We start from the raw sequence: 22001 nt of genomic DNA, 5'->3' as shown, positions 1-22001 counted from the left end.
GACAGCGCTTCCCACTTTCTCATCTCCCTTTGCCTTGTTTTTTCCTGTGTTTTTCCATAGAGAGTCTATTTTGAGTTCAGGTTACCTAATTCTGTAATTCTAAATATAACTTAACCTTGGTGTCATGGAAATGCAATTACACCACCGCTAACTAGTAACCACTCACCCTCAAATGATGGCGAACAGGGTTTGGTTGTTTTAATTTGGTATAATCAAACTTTTAAATGAGTTTCAAGGCACAAGCACGACTATTCCACCCCATGGACTGGGCAGCGGCATGAGTCCTGTGTGTCAAGCTCACAGTCCCATGGATCGAATGCATGCCTATCGTTTCTAATAAACAGCTAAAAGAAAAAGAAAGAAGAAAAACCTTCTAGGGTAGTTATCAATTTATCATCCATCTGAATTTTCATGGGAACTGCAATTACAAACCAGGAGTTACTAATCAGATGCCCAAAAACAGAAAATGGGGGTTACATCCATGAGAAGCCCAGATCTTTACCGGCTAATTGAAGTTTGGTGAAAGTCATTGCCTTTAGGCCCTGGGCTTTACTGATCAACCACGAGTTTCCTCTATCAGTCATCAGAATTTGAAGAGACCCATCCATCATCACATCTTCAGAATTGGCTTCTGGATAAACCTACTAACTGGTCAACACTGAAGTCCTTGGAAGAAAAAGCAAGGACATTCTCAACTGGAAGTGAACCTCCATACTTCATTCTACTGCTACTTATCACTGCACTTTCCATTTCCATACACCGATTCAACTCCTCCTTGCTTCCCTTATTATTCAAGCAGGTTGATGATTTCTAGATTTTGGGATTGACCTTTTGTAGGAGCATCCCTTTGCAAGAGGCTGGAAGAAACCTAGTACTAAATCAGCCTGGAACATAACCATCATCCTAAAACAAATATGTTCAGAATTCCTTCAGATAGAACATGAAACTGAATGTTAATAAAATTTCTTTAACCCTTAGTCTGAGATGCAAATGACCGAAACTTGAAGATGCAGAACTTTGGACCCAAAGGGACCCTTACGTCTTTAAAACGCATTTACAAGGGGTTAGGAGGAGTTCATACTTAACAGACGAACACCTCCCCATCCCCGTTGTGTACCTGCTCTGATACCATTTGTAATGGTTCACTCTCAATCGAGTAGATTTTGTTCACTTTTGACCCAAATGGGCTCTCACGGCTTTAAAACTCGTTTATAAGGTTAAGAGGGGTCCATACTTATATAGCGTTAGCAACTTCCCCCTATCCGATGTGGGATGCCACAGGTATAGATCATAAAAAGGGAAAAAAGGACTCTTCGCCTTTCATTTAGAGAATGAATACTTTTATTGGAAAACACTGCCGTCCAGCATTGGCTCATCGTGGTTGAACTTTTTTCTGCACTTGTGGGCTTGTCTTCACCTCCCTTTCTGTTCAGAAACTCATAAAACATAGTGAGCCTATCAACAAACGCATTCTCCTGGTAACTACTTAATGAATAGACAGAAAATTATGAAAATTCCACCCTAAATTGAATTTATAGACTGGAGACACCATTCACTTACAAAACCTTAGAACTGGAGTTTGGAGGGGTGCGCCAGGCCCAGGCAACAGTGCAACGCTACTCCATACTGGACTTAACAAAACTGAAGTTCTTGGAAGTAAGATCCTGGACATTCTCAACTGAAAGCGAACCTCCCTACTCCATAGTCCATTCCACTGCACTCTCCATTTCTATATCAAATCCTCCTTGCTTCCCTTTTTATAATTTTCAAGCAGATTGATGATTTCTATATTTTGAGATTGATTTTGTAGTCATTCTCTCAAAACAAATATATTCAGAATTCCTTTAGATGGAACATGGAACTGAATGTCAATAGAATTTCTTTAACCCTTGATCTGAGATGCAAGTGACTGAAACTTGAAGATGTAGAAAGAATCAATGTTGGCAGCAAAGGAGAAGGAAGCAAGAAAGAAACACTACAAGAAGCCATTCAGCTTGTATCTCATAGGAATGAATTGAACAACTGGAATAGACCCAATTGGAAAAGCAAATATGTTTAGGAACAGAGTCCAGATGACTATCTGGAAACAGGAACAAATCCTACATTACAAAAATTATAAGAATTCCCTACAAGACCAAATGCCACAAGCTTCCTAGGAATTGTTAAATAAGCATCAAAGCATTAGGAAAATGGTTTGTGCTCACATTTAGGGTTCATGGCCACAGATGTCTTTATTTACAGAAATGATTCTGGATTTATGCAATGGAGTACTTCACAGTCAATGAATTGAACTCCATGTCAAGTTCATTTGGATAAGAAAGAGAAGTCAATAGAAAATTCAAGACACTCCAGTCTTGCCACTTTAACACCAAACAATCTTACTTTTGGAACACACGAGTTTGAGAAGACTGGCTACCTTTCTTTCTTTGTTCATAAGCAGGGAGATCACACATAATCACAGCAGCCCCACCATTTGACAGCTCTGACGGTTTATGATACAGAAGAAATCAAGGAGAAAGCACTTAAAACAAGTTTACCAGATCTGAAAACAAATTAAAAGTACTTTTATCAACTTCTGAAATCGACAATTTTATGCATTAAACCATAAATAATGCATGGAAAAAAAAATTTCATGTGTCCAGAGTTTGTACAAACTATATTAAATCATTGACATGGCACACTATGTTATCAAACATCAAGCTCTGAGTACCATTTAGACACCAAAAACTCAAGAACCTCCAAAAGTGTAATGCTTTAAAAAAAAAAAAAAAAAATTGAATTCCTCATTGCATTCGTCTTACAATAGAAGATACCGCCCACAGAAGCTAAAGTACATGGTTGAACTCAAATCTTAGCCACATTTGGGAGATAGATCTTGTTGACAAAAGCCAAGCTCCACTCTTATCCTCCACACACCTCAGTTTCAAGGACCTGCCACAATCAATCAAACAGGAAAACTCTCATTCTTGTACAAAGACTTGAAAAAACGCATATGCATTCTACAAATGAAAATCCATTCTCATTGCTAAAAAGTGAAAACTACCATACAACAAACTTGCACCTCATGTAAGAACAAGCGGACAAGTGAGTACAATAGTTTATAACCAGATTTGACTAAATCAAGGGAACAATTTTTAGGCATAAATCAGCTGTTCAAATGATTAAACCAAAGAACCAAAATTGGAACCCGAGTGTGAATTGCCTAAAACTAGAAATCGCTCTATTCAAAATTATACTCGAGTTTGACAGTACAGAGAACATATTATTGGTCAGTACCACAAATACTTCAAATTTTCAATCACAAGTGAGATGTACTCATTTAGATCAGGGAAGGAGGAAAAGGATCAGATATGTTTATGAAAGATCTACCCAGTGAGTCCATGAAATTTTCCATAAACAAGGCATGCCATCAGTCACCATCTCCACCTCATACTCACTCATCGCAAGATTACCAGCATAATAAAAACAGAATTGAGTCCAAAAGGAAATCTTAAAAAAATGAAATTACAATTTCATTAGATCCTATATATGCTTGAGGAAGACAAGATTCCCCTGTTCTTCAGGACTACTGAGACATAACATTAGTTTTTGGCCACAAACAAAGAGACATGAATCCAGCTCAGTCATCAATTACTGAAATGAGGAGACAGTCACCAATACACAACAGATAAGACTCTTCATTTTTGTGAAAACACATACATTAAAATAAAATTGACATGTTAGACTGGGAATAAGTGAATTCCCATGCTTGTTTTTGCTGCATTCTGGAAAATTATTTCTTTTAACTCCAATAACACCAATACAACATAAAAAGGTTAAATTGAAATAGAAAAATAGGTGGGTCGCTAACAAAAAAAAACAAAAACAAAATATTTTGTGCATAACCACAGTCGCCATCCCTGCAACTGGTAGCCATTACAATCCTTAAGTGATGAAGAAAATAATAAATAATGAGAAAAAAGACAAGTATAAATAACATTGGGAGGGAAAATCAAAGTATATTAGAACAGTGAGCATCAATTAAGAACCTAATACAGGTACTATGTTAAATCAATTGCTCACATCCATCAACCATCCACATAGCTAGTAGTACATGCAGAACTCATGCTCCCAATCTTTCATTTCTTCTTTGACCTGTTTTGGGGTCACTTACTAAACTGTCGATACTTACAGTTCTTATCATCACCAACATATCAAACATTTGAGACTTTCTATACCAACAATACAAAATCAAACACATCCATAACTTCTTCATTGTTGCTTGGAGCCTCATCTTTTCTTCCTCCATCTTCTTTATTCCTTATTCCTTTAAGCAACTCAAGCATAATGTGTCTTGAAAGCTCGTACTTGGGCAAATCAAAGCCAACTAAAATCATACTTTTACCATTGCTCTACATTGAAAATTTTTCAATCAAAACAAAAATAGAGGAATGGAAGTACAAAGTATGAAACTTACCATTTTCTAATCACATTCTTCTTCCTAATCTTTTAACTATCCAAGAGACACTTAGGTGAGCAAGCTGCCTGCAGTCACACAAAGGGTCGGCTGCATTGTGACAGTGTTGAGTGTGGTTCCATTGCCATGAGAGTTATGGGTTTAGTGCCAAAAGTTGCGTATTTATGTTCTACACTCAATCAAATTAGCTGATGAAACTGTGAAGGCATTTATAGACTTTCATTGGAGGGGTGCGCCAGGCCCAAGCAGTAGTGCAACGCAAGGGCGACGCGCAAGGACCCCAATAGCAAGCTATTGTGATGGGCCCTTCCCCTAAAAAAATAAATTTAATATCATGTGGGACGATGTCCCACGTATCAGATATTAAACTGATAAGAACAGATACTACACTTGATCTTAGCCAAAAGGCCGAGAAAGGTATGATTTGAACCGTCTCCTCAACTCCCTTTTATGCTATGTCCTCGTACAGCCAGCTTTCATATCTAGTCCATGTGGGACAGCACTTCCCACTTCTTATCTCATTCTGTGTCTGGTGTGTTCTCCTTGTGCTCGTTTCCATGAAGAATCTCTATTTTTCAGGTTACCTAATAATATAATTATTTAAATGTATGGCAACTTCACCTTGACATAAAACTACATATCGAAAGCTTAGTCTGGTACAAGTAGAAGGCAGAACAATTGTACTGCTCTTCTATTGTACTTATGACTGGCTGTCAGTGGGTGTTTTATGTTTCATTCTTGATTTTTTTGACTACTTGAATGAATAAATTCAGAGAATCATCAATAAATATGTAACAATTTTGTTCAAGATTCTAGTAAATGATAGAGAAAAATAAAGAAATAAAAAGGATAAAAGGTATGTCTTACCACCCACATATGTTGCATTAGCATAATACCAAGCATTATTTTAGGGGGGAAACAAATTGTTCTCAAGATGCAATTCCACCACAGCAGCTCTAATAAGAAAATAACATAGTTGTAAATTCTCTGATGGACAAGATAATCCATTACCAGGAATGGAGACACTTTCTTCAACAAAGCAAAAAGACTTTGTTGATATAAATCTGAAGTCGTAGAGTGTCAGTGTGTCGGAGTCCCAACCTCTGGCTGGTGGATGCTGTTGTTGACACAAAGTTGCCCCAAAGCATTGCAATCTATGCTCAATTTCACCCAGATCCGTAAAGGTTTCATTTGGTTGTCTTCTCCTTCTGTTACTATTTTGTATGAGGAATTCCTTTTGGGACACAAGTGGCATAAGAGCTAGGCCTAGGAAAACCATTATGCGATGTTATTGTGGTCAGATCGACTGCGATTTTTTTCCCCCTTTTTTGGCTGGTCCTGTGTCTTATCCAACAATTACAAGGCTTAACTGCTACTGCACCATTTTCTATGAAATCCCAGGGACATACAAACTTTATAAGACGTATGATAAAATGTAATTAGTTTATTTCTCTTTCAAATTTTATACCAACAATTTTACTTTCTGTTGTGTTGATACTCATTCACCTAAATATATACCCTTTTTTATCAGGAATTAAGGTATAATCTTTTATTCAAGATCCCAATGAGATGTTAGGATGCAATTTGTTCCTGCCTGCACACACTCTTGACCTTCGGTTTTTTTAATTAATTTTGTTTTTTAGGAATCGTCATGTATGATTGTCGTTATAGTACCTTCAACTATTATATAAAGCATTTTACGTTGGGACCTAAACGTGAAGTTAAAGATCATACAAATACTATTCCACCCAGCCCAGACAAGTCAGAAGGTCTACCCTTTGCAACAGCTCCCAGGCCCAAAAGAATAAATAAGACAAACCTGCAGCACCGCACCTCGCGCAGGCTCTAACAAACTTAGAACTGGGTTTTGGAGGGGTGCGCCAAGCCCATGCAGTAGTGCAACGCAAGGGCGACGCGCGAGGACCCCAATAGCAAGCTATTGTGATGGGCCCTCCCCCTAAAAAAATAAATTTAATATCATGTGGGACGATGTCCCACGTATCAGATATTAAACTGATAAGAACAGATACTACACTTGATCTTAGCCAAAAGGCCGAGAAAGGTATGCTTTTCCCTGTTTCTCCATCTCCCTTTTATGTATCTTCCTTTACAGCTACATTTTGTACATAGCCAATGTGGGACACGTTTTCCTTCCCGCTTTCCTACCTCTCCTCTCCGTTTCACACACAGCTCAATGCTATACAATCCTTGGTAAGACAAGGTTCCTTTGGTGAGTTCTCATTTTTATGTTTGCCTCTCAACTTCAGAGGCAGATATGTAGTCTAAATATAATTCTGAATCTTTTTTTTTTTTTTTTTCCATTTTTTAAAGTAGGGACTTGAACATGAAACTAATGCTATTTGGCCTGCTAATTATTTGTCTTAGAGATGTTACAAGGTTTAAGTTACCACCAAATCGTTTTCAATCTTGAGGGTTGAGAGCAAACAGTTTGTAGAGGTAGCCTTACATGGGTGTCTCACAATGTGCATATTGGACTACAAAACAAAAAAATCCTTGTATGACTATTTGAAGAAGCAAAAGAGGAAAAAACAACCCTCGCCCACAATGAAATCAGAGCTGCTAGCTACCCAATTTTGACCTTCGTGTTTCTCATTGAATTTGTTATTTTCACATGAAAGGGATAGGAAATTTTTACATGTCCCACGGCTGTTCAGACGTTCCAGCAGTGATCCGCACCAACATTTCAAATTCAAGATCACCCTAGAAAGCTGCAGCTTACCTATTTTCGTTGACCCCAGATCAAGTAAACTCTGCTCTGTTCCAAGGTAGCCAGTTGGGTCCAAAATGAATGACAATAAGCCAGTTGAGCAGTTGGAATTGGCTGGTTGATGATGACCTGTAAAGATTATTCAAGATCTCTTCTTGTTTGTACACACTGAAGAAGGAAAAGGAGGCCTTCTCTTTAGCTTTTTCTTATCATTCTTTCAATCTTAATGGAGGCTGCTCAAGAACTGCAGCTGCAACTACAAACCAGAGGTTAGTTACTCAGTGTTTAGATAGAAAGCTCCCACAACAGATTAAGGAAGAAGGTCATGTTCTCCAGGCAATTCGTTTTTAATTCAAAACAATTTTATTTTTTAATCAGAAAACTGCTGATGAATCTAAATTTGGACACATCCATATCAGTTAGGTTGGTTAGTTTCTATTTCTCCTGCTGATGTGTTGAATTGAATGAATATCTTCAATTATTTTTGTGTTTTGAACCAGCTGAAAGCAGAGAAGGAAGCTCACAAAGAGATGCAACAGTCAGTGGTAATCAACCAAGTCTTCCTAAACCCATACTCTACAAGTGGTGGCTTCGAGTGGCTATCTACACCCTCTTTCTTCTCGCCGGCCAATCCACAGCCACTCTGTTGGGAAGACTATACTATGACAAAGGCGGAAATAGCAAATGGATGGCCACATTTGTTCAATCAGCAGGCTTCCCAATCCTCCTTCCCCTCTTCTTTTTCTTCTCACCGTCATCCAAATCCACCCCCATCTCAATTAGCCCCTCTTCTGCAAAACCACCTTCTTTCTCCACCATATTGTTCCTCTACCTCTTCTTTGGCCTACTCTTGACAGGCGATAACTTGATGTATTCATATGGGCTCCTCTACCTCCCTGTCTCTACTTACTCTCTCCTCTGTGCGACCCAGTTGGCCTTCAATGCCCTCTTCTCCTTCTTCCTCAATTCACAGAAGTTCACCATGCTAATACTCAACTCCCTGGTCCTCCTCACCATATCAGCCTCCCTTCTTGCAGTCCATTCAGACTCTGAAGACACAACAGGGACCCCCAAAGGGAAGTATGTAATTGGATTCCTTTGCACACTAGGCGCATCTGCCACATACTCCTTGTACCTCTCTCTGGTGCAATTATCTTTTCAGAGGGTTATAAAAAGAGAGACCTTCGATGTAGTCTTGGAAATGCAAGTATACCCATCATTTGTTGCGACTTGTGCCTGCGTGGTGGGACTTTTCGCAAGCGGGGAATGGAGTGGTCTGAGTGAAGAGATGAAGGAATATGAAGATGGGAAGGTATCATATCTGATGACTCTGATTTGGACGGCAGTGACATGGCAAATTTCCTCAGTGGGCTTACTGGGTTTGATCTTTGAGGTGTCTTCTCTCTTCTCCAATGTCATTAGTACTGTTGCTTTGCCTGTGGTTCCAGTTGTGGCTGTAATGTTCTTCCATGATAAGATGGATGGGGTGAAAGTGATGGCCTTGCTGTTGGCAGTCTGGGGCTTTGTTTCCTACATCTATCAGCATTATCTTGATGACTGTAGATCCAAAGAAACAAAAACCAATGAGGGTGAAGCTTCTAATGCTCTGACAGAGGTTTGTTGACAAGTTCACAATGAAAACAGAATCATGTAAACCTCGAGATCTTCAATAGGATGCTAATGCATTTTTATGGCAATTACAAAAACCAGTTTTAGGAACTAGTTTCTTATAGTCTTACAAAAAAAAAATGAAGTGAATGAGATGTTATGTATACAAGGGTCAGTAGACCTGAAAAATATATACAGAAGACTTATATGACAGATGTGGGTTTTGAGGTTTTGGTTCATATGGTGAGGTCACCAATTAAGCCTTGGTGTTCTTCCTCTGTGTTGCCTTCTTTGTTTTGTTTTAAATTATTATTCCTTCAGTAAAACTTTTTTTTGCACCAGAGGAAATGATTGAGTGTTCATTTTTCACACTTCATATGATCAAAATCTTATCCAAGTCAAAGAAATTAAATGTTTGCATTGCCTTCAATCAAGTACCTAACTTTCAAAAATTTGTAATGGTGTGTAATGCATTTGAATGTATTATACTAATAGCCCATTTACCAATGGTTTTAGAAATCATTTTTAAGAACAATAAGATATTTGATAAAATTAAGAAAACATTTTAAAAATAAAAATAAATAAATAATTAATCATTTAATAAAATATTCTCTCAAAAATACTTCTAAGAAAAACATTTTTATTAGAAACATTTTGAATACAAACATTGTCAAAGACAATCTAAGTACATAGAAAATTTAAAGCTCATAATTAAGAGTGCATTTAACAGTTATACTAGGAAGTATTTTTTGTGTCTCTAATACTTGAATTTTTTTATCTTTAAGGTATTAGAAGGTTAGAAATACTTTCTAAAATCACTATCAAACATTTCTAAAATCGCTACCAAACGCACCCTAAATAACACTGGTATGATTGTAAAAGCATGGTATTAAAATTAAGAGTTTATTTGGTAGTGTCTTTAGAAATCACTTTTAATACAAAAAGTATTTTGTAAACCCTTTTTTTAAACCAAAGTTTTTTTTTCTTTCTTCCTTTTTTATTTTTTACCACCTAAGAGGAGTTGGAGAGCATTTCATTAGAAATGGGGGACAACTTCCATGAAGCTCCATGCATGGACGTGTGGCTGGGACTACCACCTTGCCATGGTGGTGGTTGAGACGGGACTTCCCTGAACAAGGAGCAATGGAGCAGGTAGTGGCTTAAGGGAAAAGGAGGCAAGGTCAGATGATTTAAGGGGGACTGAGACGTGAGAAAGAGATAGGTTAGAGGAAAATTTGAGAGAGGTTGAGAAGGAACCAATGAGGAGCCTTAGAGAAAAACTGAAGAAGAAGCAGGGGAGGAGATCGTCAGTTTGATCCAAGTATGATTTCAGCATTCTGTGATATTTTCTCATTTCATATTGTTCTATCCTGGTTCTTGTTGTTTTTTTAGTTCATTTGTTGTTGTTTTTTTCCATGAAGCTCCATGCATGGACGTGTGGCTAGGACCACCACCCTGCCATGGTGGTGGTTGAGATAGGACTTCCCTGAACAAGAAGCAATGGAGCAGGTAGTGGCTTGTGGGAGAAGGAGGCAAGGTCGGTTGATTTAGGGGGGACTAAGACGTGAGAGAGGGACAAGTGAGAGAAAGGAAAATTTGAGAGAGCTTGAGAAGGAACCAGTGAGGAGCCTTAGAGAAAAACTGAAGAAGAAGTAGGGGAGGAGATCGTCAATTCAATCCAGGTATGATTTCAGCATTCCTTGGGTATGCTTGCTCTGGTTTTTTTTTTTTTTTTAGGTGTTTTTTTTTTTTTTTGGACTTCTTTTGAAAGAAGCATTCCGGATGCTCTGTTCCTTCCCATAACTTGGTGTATCAGAACCACACTCCTACTCTCTTTTGATCCCACCTGTATTGGCCCATGGATGTTACCTAAAATGAGGTTGTATACGTTCATAACTCGCTTAGTTTCCTTGGGTTATTTCTCCAGTTTTTGCCTTGCTTCCATCTTCTTTTGTTCATTCCCCTGTTTCTGGTAAGTCCAAGGTGTGAAGATCTAATTTGGGTTGGCCATGGGATTGCATTGAAGCTTTGGTATTTGGGGTCATGTTGTCATCTGGGTTCTTTAAGCAGTACAGTGACAATAAAGATGTTTTGGTGTTTTTAATTTGGGTGAGGAAGCTGCTTGTGTGAATCATGAAGGTTCAGTTTGTACTTTGAGAGATGAACAAGCCTTTTCCCATGAGAGTTTGGGTGGAGGCACTTCAATTTGTTGTGAGTGCTCCTTGTTGCATCCATCTCCACTCATGCACGCAGGAATCATCTCCCATCACCATACCCATGTCCTTACTACCCATCTCACCCTTCATAAGCCCCCAGGCATATCACTCTTTCTTTAAAACCCATTAACCCACTTCTCCCACCACATTTCCCATTCGTTCCATTGCAACAACCATCACCACGCTATCACATTTAACCTCATACTGAATACACCCATCAAAACCTTCACACCTACCCAGCTCACCACCCTCATCTCTATATACTGCATATCCACAAACTTGTCACCACCCGTTCCTCATACCAATCTCTTTCAACTTCACTTACCACAAACCCCTTCTCCCACTACTTTACCACTCATTTTTTACCTACTCTTTTTACACCTTACCCACATCTACGTGACCTATGCATGCATGGCCCCCTCAAAACCCTTGCAAAATCCATCACCCATTATATCCATCATCATCCACATCTCTTATTTTTCATACCCATTTTCTCCATCAATCACACCCATTGCAGTAGTTTGTTTCACCACCTCATCCATGCAAACCCGTTCTCATTCCCATGCACATGGCCACCTCCATTTCATTCCACTCTCATTCCCCCACCCTTCGTACTCTCCACATACCATCACACCCACCTCCATCCCCATATTTCCAATATCCATTAGCCCACTTTTTGAGTCCTCACTTTTATATCCACTGAACCAGCTCATTACAACAACTTCATCCCTTTAAGCTCATCACCTTTCCAACTATACTACCTAGCTCATTTTTAGTTTGTTGCCTTCCTTTTCCCGCATGCATGGACTCCACATGTACCAGATAATGCCAAAGTGAGGTTGCATGGTGATAAGAGATGCTTGTATTTGCAGAAACTGTTGCTAAAAAATAAACCAAGGTAGCAGCCTTTGCATCGGTAGAGATGGAAAGTGGGCTTGTGGTTTGGGTATGATAGAGACTTGCATAGAAAATGGGTTTGTGGTGTGGGTATGATAGAGACTTGCATGGAAAATGGGTTTGTATGGCATTATTGCAATATGAGAAATAGGTTTGTGGTGCTCTTTGGTGTACCGGCAGCACATGGAATGGGTTTGTTGCCACTTTGAACACATGGAGAAATTTTGCATACGAGGATCACCACAACCCATCTTTTTTATTATTTCTTCATATTTTGATATTAGAATAATTTTCTAACCTTCTAATTTTTGAAATTTAGTTTTTCTGAAATTCCATTATCAAAATAATTTTCTAACATTTCAATTTCTGAAATTTAATTTTTCGAAATTTCATTCTCAAAATGATTTTCCAAGATTCCGATTTTCGAAATTTAATCTTCTAAAATTCTATTCTCAAATTTACTTTTTAAAATAATTTCTCAAATTCCAATTTTCCAAGATTTCTTTTTTTTTTTTTTCAAAATCCCATCTTCAAAATAATTTTCCAAATTCTAATCTTCAAAATTTAATTTTCCGAAAAACCATCTTCAAATGAAATTTCAAAAAAATTCCAACATTCCAAATTTAATTTTTTTAAAATGTCACCTTCAAATAAATTTTCGAAACTCCAATTTCTTTCAGATCTAATTTTCAAAAAATTCAATTCTCAATGATTCTTCAAAATTCCCTTTTCTTAAACTTAATTTTCAAATTTTTATTTTCAAATAAATTGGGCTTTGGTGGGAGCTCTACGTATGAGATTTATCTTTTGATTGTCAATCGTTATATTTAATGAATATTATTTAATCTTTGTCTTACTCTTTGATTTGTATGTGATAATTTTATACTTGAGCTAACATTGTTTCCATGATAGCGCATAATGGCTTGCTGCTAAGGTACGCACTCACTCACACTTTGATCATTCTCCATGCATGTGTTCGACTCCCAGTGTATGATCACTTCTTAGTATCTGCGTTTAATCAATCAATTGACACATGTGCTTCATTTCATTAGTATAGACTCGTTTTTTAGGACTTAGAGGGGTGTTATGGTCTTTACCGTACCTTCTCAATAAGTAATCTGACTCTCGAGCCTGATTTGGTTTTTCGCATACCATCTTTTCCAAATAAGAAGTCACACTTAGTTTTCTTTCTTATTTTGATTTTCCTTAAAAAAAATACAACAAAAATAAGTGGCGACTCCAAATCTTTTTTCTAAAAATCATTTTTTTACCAAATAAATAAATAAATAACGAGTTGCATCATCAAGTGGAAACACATCAAGCCAAAATGCGGGCACCACACATTCTTAAAGAAAAATTATATTTTTGACAAAATTTAAAAAGTTGAAAAACTACTTTTAATGTTTCCTAAAGAAATGTTTAAAGTCCGTTTGATAGTAATTTTAGAAAACACTTTTAACTTTTTTAATACTTCAAAAATTTTATTTTTAGGTATTAGAAATGTTAAAAACACTTATTACAATTAATGTCAAACGCACTCTAAGAATGCAATAAGAAGATGATTTATCTTATAACACCCTACTTGTGACCAAAATATAAAGATAAAATCATTCTTACAAAGATCCAAGAGGGTTTAACTTGATTCAACCAATCATCTCTACTTAGTAAAATGAAAAAAATTAAATTATTAATTACATAAATAAATAAGTTCTTATTACAATATTTGTTAGCCCAAGGGTTCTCCTAATCAGGTTTTGATGATAACAAACCATGGTTAAGTGACTAATTGTTTTAAACTGTTAAGAATCTCAGGCTTAATCTCAAAAATTCATCAAGGACCAAACGAATACGGGATCGAGATCATTTGGAAGACTTGTAATCATAGGAAATGAATGTAAGATGATAGCATGAGTGCACTTAGGATGTTCATACCTTTTCATGCATCTTAGAAAACTCGGTTTATTCTCTAAAACTTGTTTTCTTTAAAACCCGAGTTTTATCAAATATACCTTAGGCAAACTGATTCAAAATTGGCATATTAACTCACCTAAAGACCTTGCCTAAGTATTGGAAAAGAAAGAAATAAAAAAGGATAGATTTTCGGGGCCAAAAGGCTCAACCGGTCGAGGCTATGGCCAACCGGCTCAACCGGTTGGGGAACCGGTCGACCGGTTACCCTTGTCCGGTCGAGGTCCGGTCGAGGGAGCAGAAAAATTTCTCTCTCTCCCAGTAGCTTGTTCTTCCCGGTCGAGCCTCACCCTCGTCCGGTCGAGGTCCGGTCGATGTCCGGTCGAGGCAACGGTAACCTGCCATGCATTAATTGCACCAACGGCTAGTGATCCGGTCGACCCTTTGCTCGTCCGATCGAGGCTACTTTTCTGCTGTTTTTGTCTCCCGAGCTTAGAAACCTATAAATTGAGAGCTCCTCTTCATTTATGACCAAGAGAACTATTGCATTCAAAGCCTACCTACCTGTTCTTGATCAAAAAGCTCTCCATTTCTTTCTAAGTGCATCAACCATCAATTGCATATTCTTAGTGCACTCTTACAATTCATCCTAGCTTTCTCTTGTAACTTGAGTCATCCTTAAGCTAGGTTGAGAGTTTCATCCTTGTATAAACTAAGTGTGAAAGCCTTCAAGTGGTTCAAATCTTGAAGTGATTGTGTAAGAGCCCATTGGAGCCGGAATCCAAGTGTAAGACGATTGAAAGCTTGATTGAAGCATCAAGTTAGTGGAACTCTCACTCGGTTAGGAGGTTGAGGAGAGTGGACGTAGGCAAGGAAGGGCCGAACCACTATAAACCCGAGTTTGAATTCTCTAACCTTATCTCTTTCCTTTATTTGTTTTGTGCATATATTATTGTGTGGAAAAAGATTTTGAAAAAACCCAATTCACCCCCTTTTGGGTATTTTCCTTAATTAATTCATAGCCTTTGTTTTATCAATTGGTATCAGAGCTAGACCTCTTGCTTAAGACTTAATCGTCTAAGAGGAAAATGGTTATTCCATCAAGCTCAACTCAACCTGAAAATTGTTCAAAACATAGAGCTCCATTCTTTACGGGAACCGACTATCCCTATTGGAAATCTAGAATGACTTGGTTCTTACAATCAACTGATTTAGATGTATGGGATGTCATTGAAGATGGCTCAACTCTTCCCACTAAATTAGTTGATGGAGTTTTGGTTCCAAAACCCAAAAAGAATGGAATGAGCTTGATAGAAGAAATTTTCAACTAAATGCTAAAGTCGTTTATACTTTGCAATGTGCTATGGATAGGAATGAATACAATAGAATATGCCAATGTAAATCTGCTAAGGAAATTTGGAGATTGCTTGAAATAACTCATGAAGGAACTAATCAAGTGAAAGAGTCAAAAATTAATATACTTGTCCATAACTATGAATTGTTTTCAATGAAAGAAACTGAAACTATTGTTGAGATGATTACTAGGTTCACTGAAATTGTCAATGGCCTTGAAGCATTGGAAGGGTCATAAATGAATCCGAAAAGGTGATGAAGATATTGAGGTCTCTCCCCTCAAAGTGGCATACCAAAGGTCACCGCTATTCAAGAAGCTAAAGATTTGACAAGCTACCTATGGAAGAACTCTTAGGGTCATTAATGACCTATGAAATCAGTTTGACAAAGCAACTACAAGAAAGTGAAGACAAAAAGAAGAAAAGCATAGCTCTCAAGGCTACAACCAAGGAAGAAGAAGATGTTGAAGAAGAAAACCAAGTGAAGAAGATGATGATTTAGCTCTCATCACAAGAAAGCTAAACAAGTACATGAGAGGTGAAAGGTTTAAGAGGGAAAAAGTTTATCTCTAGAAGAAATCCCTCAAGAAGAGAATCCTCATCACATGGTGAAAGGAAAATGGGAAGAGAAGGAGATTTGATATGCTTCAAATGCAAAAAACCGGGACACATTAAATATGATTGTCCTCTCTACAAACTTGAAACCAAGAGAAGAATGAAGAAGGCAATGATGGCAACTTGGAGTGAGAGTGAAGAATCTTCCGAGGAAGAAAAGGAAAAGAAGTGGCAAACATGTGCTTCATGGCAATAGATGATCTTGATGAAGGTAACTCTTACTCTAGTGATGAAGATATGCATGCTATTTTTTGAAGAACTATATGATGATTTTGAAAACTTAGTTTGAAAAATAATTCTCTTAAAAAGAGAATTCAAGAACTTGAGGAAGTGAAAGAAAAGTTTTCGATTGATGAAATCTCTAAAACTCATCTTGAAAAAGAAAATGAGATTTTAAGAAATGAAAATGAAATTTTGAAAAGAAAAATGAATGGTTGACCTCCTCTCTCTCAATTTCTCTTGTGGACAAAGTCTTTGAAATGATCTTAGCAAGCCAAAAATGTGTTTTTGGACAAACAAGGACTAGGATTCAAATCTTCAAAGAACCAAAAGTATTTTAAAAACTATTTGTAAAAGAATCCTCAAGTAAATGTCCTTCCACTATTTGTAACTTTTGTGGAAGAGGAGGGCACATTAGTAGTACATGTCCCTTAAGAAATGGTGCTCAAAAGAATTCAAATGCTAAGGTTAAAAAGGTTTGGGTTGAAAAATCCAAAGTCACTAACCCTCAAGGACCCAAAAAGACATGGGTACCTAAATCAACTTGAATTCTATTTTGTAGGGCTCAAAGGAGGATAAATGGTTCTTGGATAGTGGGTGCTCAAGACACATGACCGGTGATGAATCCAAGTTTGCCTTCCTTACAAAGAGAAAAGGAGGATATGTCACCTTTGGAGACAATGCAAAAGGAAGAATCATTGGTCAAGGTAACATAGGTAATGGTACATCCTCCCTTATTGAAAGTGTTTTATTAGTAGATGGTTTAAAACACAATCTTTTGAGCATTAGTCAACTTTGTGACAAAGGTTTTAAAGTAATTTTTGAAGCATCTCATTGTATCATCAAGGATATTCAAAATGACAAAACCATCTTCATTGGCCATAGATGTGAAAATGTATATGCTATAAATATTTCAAAATATGATGGCCATGATAGATGTTTTTCAAGCATGCATGATCAAAGTTGGTTGTGGCATAGGAGGTTGGGACATGCTAACATGGACCTCATTTCCCAACTCAACAAAGATGAACTTGTTAGAGGCCTTCCCAAAATTAATTTTCAAAAAGACAAAATTTGTGAAGCTTGTCAAATGGGAAAGCAAATCAAAAACTCTTTTAAAAACAAAAATTTCATCTCAACATCTAGACCTCTTGAATTGCTACACATGGATTTATTTGGTCCTTCTAGGACACCTAGTCTAGGAGGAAAATCTTATGCTTATGTCATTGTGGATGATTTCTCTAGATACACATGGGTCTTGTTTTTAAGTCAAAAGAGTGAAGCTTTTTATGAGTTTTCAAAATTTTGTAACAAGGTTCAAAATGAAAAAGGTTTTTCAATCACTTGCATTAGAAGTGATCATGGGAGAGAATTTGAGAATTTTGACTTTGAGGAATATTGCAATAAGCATGGTATCAATCACAATTTTTCGGCTCCTAGAACTCCTCAACAAAATGGGGTAGTTGAAAGGAAAAATAGAACTCTTCAAGAAATGGCTAGAACCATGCTAAATGAAAACAATTTGCCAAAGTATTTTTGGGCCGAAGCGGTAAACACTTCTTGCTATGTTTTAAATAGAATATTGTTGAGGCCCATTCTTAAGAAAACTCCCTATGAGCTTTGGAAAAACAAGAAACCCAACATTAGCTATTTCAAAGTCTTTGGGTGCAAATGTTTTATATTAAACACCAAAGATAATCTTGGAAAATTTGATGCAAAATCCGATGTTGGAATTTTTCTTGGCTACTCAACTTCAAGTAAAGCTTTTAGAGTTTTCAATAAAAGAACCATGGTTGTAGAAGAGTCCATCCATGTCATTTTTGATGAATCTAACAATTCTCTTCAAGAAAGAGAAAGTTTTGATGATGATTTAGGATTGGAGACCTCCATGGGAAAATTGCAAATTGAAGACAAAAGACAACAAGAAGAAAGTGAAGAGGATCCCAAGAAAGAAGAATCACCTTTGGCACTACCTCCTCCTCAACAAGTGCAAGGTGAATCAAGCCAAGACCTTCCAAAAGATTGGAAGTTTGTCATCAATCATCCACAAGATCAAATCATTGGTAATCCATCAAGTGGGGTAAGAACAAGATCATCCCTTAGAAATATTTGTAATAATCTTGCATTCATCTCTCAAATCGAACCTAAAAACATAAAAGATGCTATAGTTGATGAAAATTGGATGATTGCTATGCAAGAAGAATTAAATCAATTTGAAAGAAGTGAAGTATGGGAACTAGTACCAAGACCTTCAAATCAAAGTGTCATTGGAACCAAATGGGTCTTTAGAAACAAAATGGATGAAAATGGCATCATAGTAAGAAATAAGGCAAGATTGGTAGCCCAAGGGTATAATCAAGAAGAAGGAATAGACTATGAAGAGACTTTTGCCCCCGTAGCTAGAATGGAAGCAATTAGAATGTTGCTTGCTTTTGCATGTTTCAAAAACTTTATTCTATATCAAATGGATGTGAAAAGTGCTTTTCTAAATGGTTTCATAAATGAGGAAGTATATGTTGAGCAACCACCCGGTTTTCAAAGCTTTAACTTTCCAAACCATGTTTTTAAACTCAAAAAGGCACTTTATGGTTTGAAACAAGCACCTAGAGCTTGGTATGAAAGGCTTAGTAAATTTCTTTTGAAAAAGGGTTTTAAAATGGGAAAAATTGATACAACTCTTTTCATAAAAACCAAAGAAAAGGATATGCTCCTAGTTCAAATATATGTTGATGATATTATTTTTGGAGCTACTAATGACTCTCTTTGTGAAGATTTCTCTAAGTGTATGCATAGTGAATTTGAAATGAGCATGATGGGAGAACTCAATTTCTTCCTTGGACTTCAAATCAAGCAACTAAAGGAAGGAACCTTCATCAATCAAGCAAAGTATATAAAGGATCTTCTCAAGAGGTTCAACATGGAAGAAGCCAAGGTGATGAAAACTCCAATGAGCTCATCCATCAAGCTTGACATGGATGAAAAAGGTAAATCTATTGACTCAACTATGTATAGAGGCATGATAGGATCTTTGCTTTATTTGACCGCTAGTAGACCCGATATCATGTATAGTGTATGCTTGTGTGCTAGATTTCAATCTTGTCCTAAAGAATCTCACTTAAGTGCCGTTAAAAGAATTCTTAGATATTTGAAAGGGACAATGAATATTGGTTTGTGGTATCCTAAGGGTGATAATTTTGAATTGATTGGTTTCTCGGATGCCGATTTTGCCGGTTGTAGAGTTGAAAGAAAGAGCACTAGTGGCACTTGTCATTTCTTAGGACACTCACTTGTCTCATGGCATAGTAAGAAGCAAAATTCGGTAGCTTTGTCAACGGCTGAAGCCGAGTACATAGCAGCCGGTTTGTGTTGTGCACAAATCCTTTGGATGAAACAAACACTTAGTGATTTTAACTTGTCTTTTGAGCATGTTCCTATCAAATGTGATAACACTAGTGCCATAAATATTTCAAAAAATCCCGTGCAACACTCTAGGACCAAGCATATAGAAATTAGACATCATTTTCTTAGAGATCATGCACAAAAGGGTGACATTACACTTGAATTTGTAAGCACAAAAGATCAACTTGCCGATATTTTTACAAAACCTCTAAGTGAAGAACAATTTTCCGATATTAGAAGACAACTAGGGGTTATTTCTCTTTGATCTGATGTTTGTTTAATGAATTCTTGTTGGAAATACATTAGGATTGCATAAATTTCATCTCATACGCATCATATAGCAATCCCTTAGGAAATAGGTCAATTTTTGACCAAAAATACAAATTCCCGGGGCATTGGACATCAAAAATTGGGGATTTCAACTGAAAAAGGTAGGGGGAGGATCACAAGACAAGAAAATGCAAGAAAATTTGGAAAATGAGAACGTTGACCGTTGACCAAGCGGTCGACCGGTTGGGGAACCGGTCGACCGGTTCGTCGGGGCTGGGAATTTAAAGAGCCCCCGCGCATCAGTTTTTTCCACTGTTCTCTGGTATTCCTTGAAGCCTCTTCATCTTCCCGCCTTCAGAGACCTGTTTGGACTGTTCCTTGGACCGATTTCGGGGTTTGGAGTGACTTTTGAAGAGATTTTGGGGCTAGGGTTCCATCTCTGGACGGATTCGGACTTCGGATCTGGACTGGCTCCTCTCTGAGTGCGCGGCATCTTCTGGTTTTGCTTCTTTCCCGCGCGCCTAGGTTTATTCGGGTTGGTCTTCTCTCTTTGCCTGCTCTCTTCATTTCTCCAAGCTTATCTTCATTTTTGGATTTGGATGGCTCCTCGAAAGGAGACGGGTGCTTCCAGAGCTCAGGGCAAGCGCCCTGCTGAGCCCTCTCAGCAGCCTGAGCAGACCGAGGCTCGCCGAAAGGCGAGATACGACACCGCCCTCTTCGGCTCAGTTGAGGATTATCAAAGGTACAAGGCGCATTTCGCCAAAAGAAAGGTGGTTCCAGGGAGAAACATCAATTTCTCCCAACTTCAGAGCCTCGGGTTTGAGGGACTTTTCGTCAGGATGGGATGGCTGCCAGTTGTGATGATTTCGAGCCTATTTATCCGACCTTAGTGCGTGCATTCTACTCCAGGATGACCTATGGACTTGGAGGACCGATTAGGACCATTGTCCGAGGAGTTGAGATTGAGCTGAGCCCGGATAGCATCTGCCGCATCCTTGACATTCCTCCTGTTGGTCTCCCAGTATATGAGGCCAAGGCATGGCCTACTATCCCAGGGTTCGAGCCTAGCGAGGCCATTCAGAGACTGTGCGGACTTGCAGTTGCCCATGGGACGGGCAAACCTTCAGCACACAGTCTGACCGTGCCTAGCCGAGTCCTTCACCATATGATATGCTCCATCTTATTGCCACGTGGAGGACATCGGGATGAGGTATCCTACTATGAGGCCTTTCTTGTTGACTCACTTCTTACCGGGAGGCGGATACACGTAGGATATGTGATGATGAGGCATATGATGGCCTGCTGTGAGAGTACCACACGTGTGCTTCCTTACGGCCGCTTCCTCACTCGTGTCTTCAAGGATGCTGGGGTAGACTTGAGTAGAGAGACAGAGTTTGAGGCACCCAGCATATATGACACTTATGACGAGCATTCTTTGGGACGCATGAAGCTTGAGAAGGCCCCCGATGGGTCATGGGTTAGGAAAGCCGAGCGACAGGCCCGAGGACATCCCGGAGTAGAGGAGGAGGATGAGATCAGAGAGATGGAGGATGGGTTGGACCCTCAGAGGGGCTTTGAGCAGACAGGACCCGAGCTTGACATTCCGCCTCCACATCAGTCAGAGGGCATTCATGTTGAGGCTATCTTCTCCGAGCCTATGATGACTGAGCCATCCTTCGCCGCAGGCCACTCATCTCAGCCATCATTTACCGAGCTACCATCTCAGGCTCCTCCGACTCCTGATCATCCACCTTGGATGGATTTGTCGGCACAGATCAGCTCTCTCGGGTCTCGTATGGAGGAGTTAGCAGTGGTTCATGATACTCGCTTTTATTCCATGGAGGATCGCATCGATCAGTATCAGGCCGGCTTTACTTCTCAGTTTGAGCATCTTGTACAGAGGATTGAGCGTCTTGAGAGCCGCCAGGAGAGTCAGCACGAGGAGATGATGGCTTACCTCCGCTCTGTGTTTCCACCACCACCTCCTCAGCCTTGATTCTGTTTGGGATCCCCCTTCGTTTCTTTTTTATGTTGCCAAAGGGGGAGATATGTTAGGATAGGGACATTAGGAGACTTTTTCATTTCCATGCTGATTACTACTCAAAAAGTGCTATTTGATAGCTTGTAATTAATCCTTTTAAACACTTTTGAGTAGTAGTTAGTGCCTTTTAACCCAATTAGCATGTTAAGGCCCCTTTCAATCAATTCTAATCAAATTGTGTAAGTTTTGGTGTTTTTGTTAGTAAATTGATCACCAAAGCATTATGAGATTGAGGAGAGTTTTATGGAATCCTTGGCAAGCAATGGGAAGCTCAAATTCATGAAGAACCAAG

The 22001-nt window shown here is 38.3% G+C and overlaps 1 protein-coding gene and 2 non-coding genes across 3 annotated transcripts; 1 reads left to right on the top strand and 2 right to left on the bottom strand.

Annotated features, from left to right (window-relative positions):
* Positions 1-4681: 4681 nt before the first annotated feature.
* Positions 4682-4877, bottom strand: LOC117908268. Its single transcript, XR_004650182.1, has one exon. It is a non-coding gene; the product is annotated as a U2 spliceosomal RNA (small nuclear RNA).
* Positions 4878-6326: 1449 nt separating this feature from the next.
* On the bottom strand, positions 6327-6522 carry LOC117908083. Its single transcript, XR_004650154.1, has one exon. It is a non-coding gene; the product is annotated as a U2 spliceosomal RNA (small nuclear RNA).
* Positions 6523-6926: 404 nt separating this feature from the next.
* On the top strand, positions 6927-9005 carry LOC117929503 (probable purine permease 11). The gene is made up of 2 exons (XM_034849810.1): positions 6927-7453; positions 7685-9005. The coding sequence occupies exons 1-2, from the start codon at positions 7411-7413 to the stop codon at positions 8806-8808; spliced, it is 1167 nt and encodes a 388-aa protein (XP_034705701.1). The 5' UTR covers positions 6927-7410; the 3' UTR covers positions 8809-9005.
* The last annotated feature ends 12996 nt before the right edge of the window (positions 9006-22001 follow it).

The sequence above is a fragment of the Vitis riparia genome, chromosome 2 (genome assembly GCF_004353265.1).
Source record: "Vitis riparia cultivar Riparia Gloire de Montpellier isolate 1030 chromosome 2, EGFV_Vit.rip_1.0, whole genome shotgun sequence".
In the NCBI taxonomy this organism is placed as follows: domain Eukaryota; kingdom Viridiplantae; phylum Streptophyta; class Magnoliopsida; order Vitales; family Vitaceae; genus Vitis; species Vitis riparia.
The sequence above is the reverse complement of the archived record's forward strand: the minus strand, read 5'-3'. Positions and strand labels throughout refer to the sequence as shown.

What these genes read in the sequence shown, in the direction of transcription:
- LOC117929503 (XM_034849810.1), top strand. Translation starts at nt 7,411, where the DNA reads ATGGAGGCTGCTCAAGAACTGCAGCTGCAACTACAAACCAGAG. An exon ending in GCTGCAACTACAAACCAGAG is followed by an intron (nt 7,454 to 7,684) that starts GTTAGTTACTCA and finishes GTTTTGAACCAG; the next exon opens with CTGAAAGCAGAGAAGGAAGC.